General features: G+C 40.9%; 1 protein-coding gene across 1 annotated transcript; it reads left to right on the forward strand.

Moving 5' to 3' along the window:
• The first annotated feature begins 6,036 nt into the window (after positions 1 to 6,036).
• Positions 6,037 to 7,872, forward strand: LOC136279510 (uncharacterized). Its single transcript, XM_066163445.1, is given in 3 exon segments — positions 6,037 to 6,147; positions 6,608 to 6,655; positions 7,579 to 7,872. Coding segments are annotated over 3 exon segments (453 nt in total).
• The last annotated feature ends 805 nt before the right edge of the window (positions 7,873 to 8,677 follow it).

An 8,677-nucleotide genomic window follows, 5' to 3' on the forward strand; every position in this document is an offset into this window, starting at 1 on the left:
TAAATTACCTTTTCTAGACTGCCTGGTAAGCCGTGAAGACGACTTATTACGAACAACAGTTTACAACGAACCAACACAAAACAGATTACTGGACGAGTTATCCAACAACCCCGGCGATATTCGGCACAAAGCCACGACTATCAGGACTCCAAAGCGACGAGCGCAACTAGTATGCTCAACATCAACATAGAGATCAACAATGAATCCATAATGAGTGGGCACGCCAAAACAAGTTACGTAATGTGGGTCCTTTATATGGTCCTCACCGACTTGTACTATCGATTATCCTGGCCCGTGTCTAAATCCCTGGAGCACGACTACGTCTGGTCTGGAGTCTCACAACCTGAAATTGAAGGAGACATCAGGAGTTCTGTATCTCTACCCTCCGTTCGATTTTTTCCGCAGACTATCTTGATTTGCATCGAGAATAATAACGCTGCATTAACAAGGAGTTATCCATTGTCTCGTTTGTCGCGGATTACTGCGTCGCATTTGGACACTTTGTGTATTGTGAAATACCAGCATGCCTCACGCTAAGATGTATTGGAAGTCAAGCAAGATGCCTCAGAGGGTAGTTGTCATCCTTGTTATGGATGATAGATTGTCTTCATAATTCGGTGCGCTACACTAAGAACACAAAGACTAAACGCAGAAAGGCCAGGATCGCGTATTATTCCAAAAGTATTGCGACTTATCAGTTGTTAATGGCCTGTGGCGATGTCCATCCACAACCGGGACCAGCATTAACAAAAGCATTTGACGCTGTTTGCTTCAAAACGGTGATAACCAGGCTGTACCACCTCTGTTTTTAAAGAGTGTTCTTGAATGGTTAGCTAATTACCTATCCGGCAGGAGACACTATGTTCAGATCGATGACCGCAAGTCGTCATCTACGCTATCCGAGTTTGGAATCCCTCAGGGCTCAACCCTCGGACCGATGTTGTTCAATCCCTACTTCGCGTTTCTTCAAGACATCCTTCCACCAGCAGTTAGAAGCTCCCAGTATGCCAACGACACAACAACATACGCCAGCTGTATTGCGTCGCAGATTTCATATCAGGTAGAAAGCATGAATACAAGCCTAGTAAGCCTTGGCGACGGGTCGAATGACTCGAACTTGGCCCTCAATTCTAAAAGACCAAGGCGAAGCTAATCTCCTCCTAACAGGTAGCATGTGTGTATTCCATTGGGAATTTGGAGCTCGTACTTAAGATCTCCGGCACTTCACTTGAACGTTTGGATGTAGAAAAACTCTTAGGAGTACACATCGACTCAAATCTTAAATGGGAATTTCATATAAATTCTATTTTTAAATCCTTCTACGCGACTCTGAGGATTTTAAGGAAAATAAGGAACTTTACTGACTTCAAATTACGTAAACATTTGGGAGAAACACTAATTTTATCTAAGATCAGTTACTGTGATATTGCTTTGATCCTCTACCGAAGTTCCTCACAGCCAGACTACAAAGGCTCTAGTTCGCTATCGCTAGTTTTTTTTAACTACGTACGTAAACAGTATTATCCACTATTTTAAATCTTGGTTGGCTACCTATTCTGGAGCTTAGGGACTTTTCACTTTTAAAGACTGTCTTCAAAGCACTCTATACTTATAACTGGCCTTCCTACTAAAATCTTAAAAAAATCGTAAAGCCTTTGAGACATCTTCATTCTGATGTAGCGCCAAGGTTACTTGTTCCACCAGTTCAAGGCACTTTACAGCCATGGTCTTTAATGATTTGCCAATCAAAATAAGAAACTACTCGAACTTCAGGGAAGACTGTAGGTTTCTGCTTTTGAAAGCGCGTGCTTTGTCTTCCTTATAAGACCTTTCCTTCTCCAAGCCCGCTTTTGCATTCATTTATTAAATATCTGCAAAAGCGTATAGATCATACAGTAACTTAGTAGTTTTGTAATAAATTTTCTTGATTATTGTCTAATACATCTAAATTTTTATAGATAGAACTTTTGTAGGACCTTCACAGATGAAAAGCCCCATCTTTTGTTGTGGATATGTTGTGAATAAATCATTATTATTACGAAACACTCACCGACTTACTACCACTACCGAAGCTAACGACAACGCAACTCCTCCTACTACACCGTACATAAATGGCATATTTGAAATCATCTCGCGCATCCACGTCGCTTGCAAACCCATTACTACACTACGTCAGTGACTAACTAACGTCACAGACAAAGACGAACCGAGGAACAGACAGGGAGCCGTTCATAAGATCAGTCGCTCCGAGTGTCACGCCTTCTACATCGGTGAGATTGGCAGAAACCTCACAACTGACTGAACACAAGCGAGCGACGAGGAAAGGCGATGTCAACAGTCACATTTCGTAAAATTTTGCCTCCACTATACAACCGAACACACAAGACAACACTTGGAGGCATGGACGCGTCGGTCAGCCAGGCCCATGATACATTTATTAACTCACGTGATTAAAAATCCACTGTTACAGTAATTCTAAGAACACGCCACGGCCGGACACGTAAAACCGAAAAAAACAACTATTGGAAAAATAGGGACCGTGTAACCCCAACCTATGCCATGGCGTCGCCTTTGGGGTTATAAAGCAAAACTGATAAAATCAAGCCTAAAAACATGAATATAAGAAGAAAACGAGATGCTACATAAAATAGCTGAGAAAGAAAGGGACCTCCACGGATGATAACGAGATTAAGGCTAACAGAATAAGTGAAAACTTAACTAAACAAAGCAAGATGACGCGGCGAGGCCGACTGTAGAATGACACACATAACTAACCGGTCTCTCTTTAAAACCCCCTAACCGCCGTCTCACGCGCGCTACACTAGAACCCAGTTCACCGTTCCGTGCCGGCGAAATAATAATTTATGTCAATTCTAATTTACAGAAATTACATATTTTGCCTCCACTACACAATCGAACACACAAAACAACACTTGGAAGCATGGGCGCGTCCGTCAGCCAGGCCCATGCTAGATAGTAAAAGAAAGGGCTTGAGCTCAGACGGACAGAGATTTAGAGGCTTCAAGCCTGATAGATGTTTTCAGCTTCTGCGGATGCTCAGCGACCGTGACGCTGAATGTTTTTCTCCGAGACGACTGAATTGGCTGCCAGAGTAGCTCCTCCTGATCTCGTGGAATGAGTACTAAACCTTGATATGTCAGGTACAATATCATGAAAAGACTTCTTGAAGGAATCCCTGTACGCAGAGTAACTGATGGGCTTGTCAACCGAAACTAAACGTTTACGATTTTCTGAAGACGAAATAGGACGAAAAAGATACTCCTCAGAATTTCCGACTCTATGCGTTTTGCTCATGTACGCCATGAGAAGATAGCAAGGACAAGTAAACGAACGGGTTTCAGCGATGACGACAGCACGGCTTTCTCTTAATTGATCTGTTTTGCTTTTCTTAATAAAAATATTAACGTAACTAGAAAAGAATTGAACATGCTTAATACAAATGAGACATAATTCTGAACTTCTGAAAAAGCCGGAAAAGGCGAGGGAGGACGAACATAACTAAGCTTCTTAAATGCAAAATATTGCCAAAGTCAGTCCTTTCAGCAAGTTGCTTGAGATGGGTCACCTCGAGGGGCTCTTTCCTATGAGAGGCTCGTTGGCAAACAAGACGAAGAGCTCCCTTCTTCGCGGAGATAACGGACAGCTTCGTAATACTATCAACCTGAAATCCAAATCTTTATTCTGCCCATCAGGGGCACAAGAATGAACCTACCAAGGGTATAAACATTGAACCCATCTTGGGCGTCATAAAGACGGTAAGGAACAAACAAACCCGTAAACCAAAAAAAATAATTGATGGAGGAGCTCTTTGTTGCTGTTCGTAATCACGCTGGAAACTTTAGCTTCATCCACAGCCACGGCGAAGGAAAAACCAGAGAGAACTAAACCAAGCAAGATGACGCGGCGAGGCTGACCGTAGAATGACACGCATAACTAACCGGTCACTATTTCAAGTCCCCTAGCCGCGGTCCCACGCGCGCTACACTAGAACCCAGTTCACTATTGCGTGCCGGCAAAATAATAATTAAGGTCAATTCTAAATTACACAAATGATGTAAAGGTTGTGCTTGTTCATCGTGGTAAAGTACAATAATATTAATGTATTATCGTTTGTCCCACGATGTGGTCACTTATAATGTGAATCGCGAATGCATACTGCTAGTCTTCATCAGGCGATAAGGTCGACTGATTTCGGGTCTTCTTAATAAGCAGGATGCTCCGCTGTGATTGGTTTATTTTTTTTCACAGCTATAATTAGCGCGTTTCGATCCTCGATGTTCGTGCATTATTTCCACGGCGGTCCGCTTTCTTACGGCTCTCCGGTTGTTGTGTTTTTTGATCGAGGGTATCCACGCTTCAGGAATTTCTATTCCATTGTCCCTGTTGATGATGCTAGGGTAAACATTAACAGTCACATGTTAACAATCACATTGCTGAACAATACCGACTTACGAACCACACTTCTGACTGGGACGCTGCGCAATGTGTATGCCAAACCTACAGCACCAACTCCTTCAACGACTTACTCTGAAAAGCTGGCTTACGAACTTAGAACAGAACCCCTTCAACAGGTGTCAACCACTTTCGGCACCATACAAAAGACTCATTCACGACATTAGAAACGAACCGAATAGAACGACCTAACTTTACTGACTGATCAAGAAGGACCATCACGACCGTCCTGCGCCACTTGAATCTCACAGCCAATAACATCACGGCAAAACTGACCAATCAGTTTATACAAACCGGACTTAGAACATTCGACTGACAACAACTATTCACTTGACTCTGATGATGACTTCCGCCCAAGCAGTCGAGTGGTTCCTAAGGTTTAGTCAGCTTGGGACACATTTGTAGCAGATTAATGTTCCGAAGCAACGTACGAAGCCATGAATGTCTACAGTGCCCTCGTGCATTCAAAACAGTCCAATCAGCTGCCTTGTGACTTCAAAGACATTCGTAAATGTCATGAAACTGCACTTGACCAAGAAATTGGTCAGTTCCAAGCTGGAACGATCGGAATATCCTCTATTACAACCTAAAGGTACCTGAACGAACTGGCGGTAAGGAGTTTTTACACATTGTTTAGACATTCCTCATTCAGTACTTTGGAAAAAAAAATGATTCCGAAGAACTTTTGCAAACTTCGTCCATTGTTTTCCCTGCGTTTTTGTGGGGATTAATGAAATTTTCGATACGTGGTAGAATTCTAAAAGGACAAACTCTTTATGATTTCGCCTAATAAGGCTAAATGTTTCGGATCTTGGTAAAATATCGAAGAGCAGCAGAGTACCTGGTCCGAAATCGAGTGCGGTGAAAAGAATAGGTCGTGCAGAAGCATTTCCAAGGCAATGAAATATCCTTGGTTCTTTTTCCACGAGACTCAAAACTTTCCTCAAGCTTTGCCAACACTTGTTGTTACACATTTTCTGATGACCACTTTTTCTTGCTTATTTTCGCGCCAGATGGAGGCTACTGGTTGTTCATCTCATGGCAGCATCTAATGGACCTAACTCGAATTAACAAGCGATAAATATTAAGTAGCTGTCTGGATATAGAACCTTGAATGCCAAAAAAAAAAATAGTTACAGTGCTTCCCAGCATTCTTCGTAGGACTTAATGGAGAGGAGTGTTCTTTATTTCAATTTTTTTTTAAACACGTTACTAATAGAAACAACCAATAAATGTTCAATTACAATTTGCGAACACGCAAAACCAAAATAATAATAGCATGGAAGGGTAAACACTGGTATTCGCAGTGAATGTGAAAGGTCTATTTCTTTTTTTTTTATTTCTCAGTCGTTTGCTGACCGAGAATACGTCACGTTTCAGACTGAGAATGATCAGAAAGAGGCGCAATGCAAGTACATTGCGATTCTTGGTCTTAGTAACTATTGTGTAGTTACAAGAGAATATAACTTTATAATCTCTTGGTAGTTACCACAAAGAAAACCAACAGCCAAAGCAACGATGTAAGCGAAAGTTCTACTTTCATCACAGGAACTTATGACAGAAATGCAACAATACTTGGGCGTGCTGAAACAATAATTAAAGGACTTTGGCGAGAACTTGAATCGAGAAATTGCCGCCAAAGCCTATCAAGAGCAAGAGAAGATAAAACTTGAGGTACTCATGATGCAATTTTAATCGACTTATCAATTATATTTCTATTTAACGGAAAAAAATTGCGAATGATGAATGGGGAACGGAGAATAGGGAATGAAGAATGGAGAAAGGGGAATTGGGAATAGGGAAGGAGAATAAAAAATAAGGAATGGGAAATGAAATGGAAATTTATTTGTTGACGTTCTGCTCCGTTCCTCGAAGGAACGGAAAAAATCTATGGAATAATTACATCTTTTTTTCAACAAACTCAATCAACTTCATATTAAGAGAACAAAAGCTGATTGAAGTTCATGCTTTCTTTTTCTGTTCTTTGTCAAAAACATTGCTGGATTAATTCAGATGTAATGGCGAGGATATGATTCATTCTTGGTGAGAGGGAAAATTTTTTTTTACACGCAATAGAATTTCGTCATCTGCTGGACAAAGCTTTAACTGACGTTAAATTTCGTTCTTTCTTAAGGAGGAACACGAACGTTTGCAACAAGAAAATCGTCAGCGCCGTAAGGAAGTAAGACATGTACATTTTGAGTCAATGTCAGTATCTGAGAAACTGCACACCTACCCCTCCCCTAACTCAACAACAATCAAACAATAACAAGTTAGGGCTAATGTTGGGTCAGGGGAGGAGTAGGTGTGCAGTTGATCAGATTCTGACATTGATCCGACATTTTCAAAATCACTTAAGAAATCCCTCTACGCTTCAAAAATAATCTACCATCGTCAAATCTATCATTTGACGATTTCCATTTGTCCAGATCACAAAAAGAGAATAAAAGAACAAAGAGGACCATTGACTGCTTTTTGTGAGTTTTGCCTACTCAGACGGAAGCGCTAAACATGCACATCTTTGATTCCAGAAAGCACAGACACACGAATTTTACGGCGATTAAACATAGTGAAATCCAATTAAATACTTAGAAAAGTAAGCATTTTAATTAAGCGGGAGCACACTCATTCCTGGGAACTAGGTTTTTTGAGTAACATCCGATTTGGTACCAGGGCAGGTGAAATAAAAACAAACAAAAGGCTGACATCTTGTCTGAGCGAGTCCTCGTGCCAGGGCCGCCCTCTCTGCCTGCTTATTTTCTCTTGGCTCCATTCGAATATAATTTTATGATGTGTCAAATTAGTTTCATCATTCCTTAATTTCTTTGTTATTGGAATATTGCCTCATAATAACTTTCACCTTCAAATGCCTTAAAATATATCTTTAGTTTAAATCACGCTAGCAAGAATATATCCCATTGGGTGTTTTTTGTGAAAGATTGTACAGTATTTTTATCAGAAATTCATTCTGAGTAACTGAGAAATTTGATGATTTTAGCACGGAGGTGAACAAGAGTAGATGCCATATTATTTTTCATCATGACTCTCCTATAGCTGTCTGACCTGAACTTTTTCCTGTTTGGTAATTAGATGTAAATGCTGCAGGCAAAACAGGAGCACGAAAAAAAGAGACTCCGTGAACAGATGGAAGCTGAAGCAGCGGCCCAACGACAACAAATGGAGAACATGGTAAAGGCGAGAATGATGGAGGTTGAAAAACACAGACCAAATTTCATGCAAGAAAACCAGGTACTCAGCCAACGACTTGCACAAATGCAAAAATCAAATGAAGGCATGGAGAAGACAGTGGAGAGCTTGAGACAACAGCTGCTATACTCAATCAGAGCCGACAACAGTAAGTTTAAAAGCCGGGATTCTTTGATAGAGCGCTGCAAATGATACCAGTCTTGGGCGGGGTCGCTAGCACCTTATCAAAGTGTAGCGTTATGTAAAGCCTCTAAAGTTATCCCTTATCATGAACGCTGGTCCAATTTTTAACCGGTTGCATTGTATCAGCTTACAGTTAACCATAATTTGCAACGAGTTAACCACCTTAAAGTTATGTAACACGTTTCCTGCCGATGGATATGATGTTAATTTTATATATAAAGTGAAAATCGTGTATTGTCTGTGATATATTAGGCTGCAAAACAACTTGAATGTGATCTGAAATAAAAGAACTTGAAAAAAGAAACCAATCGGGTCTTCTGATTATTTAATAGCTGGCGCACACAAAATCCCCTTTTCGAGGAGTTAAGCCCGAAAGCTAACCATCGTAGGCTCTGTGTACGAGAAAAATGATAAAGGTTGGAATATCAAGCTTGTTTTGGTGTGCTCTAGCGGAAGAGAAGTGGGGGAGGAAGGGGGCAAACGACAAAAAAGGAGACTGCTTGCAAGGATTTCGGCCTTTTTCCGCCTTTTGAGTTTTTCTCGTCGCCAGGTTTAACATTAGAAAGAATTAAATCACAGCAGCAAAAAGGAGAGGATGCTTAGATGCCAAGCTTTTAATGCCTGCTGATCGAGTGACACAGCGTAGAACAACTTAAGGAACGACGGGCAGCTTGTGGAAATAAACAAGTGGTTATGGGAAAAAAAAAAAACAAACATGCAAACAAAAAATCGAAAAACAATATTGAAAACGGTCGGTCAGTGGGACACGAAAGCCGTTATTGTTACACAAGTCAGGCCGACAGATTCTAAGGTA

Source organism: Pocillopora verrucosa, chromosome 3 (genome assembly GCF_036669915.1).
Source record: "Pocillopora verrucosa isolate sample1 chromosome 3, ASM3666991v2, whole genome shotgun sequence".
NCBI classification, from domain to species: domain Eukaryota; kingdom Metazoa; phylum Cnidaria; class Anthozoa; order Scleractinia; family Pocilloporidae; genus Pocillopora; species Pocillopora verrucosa.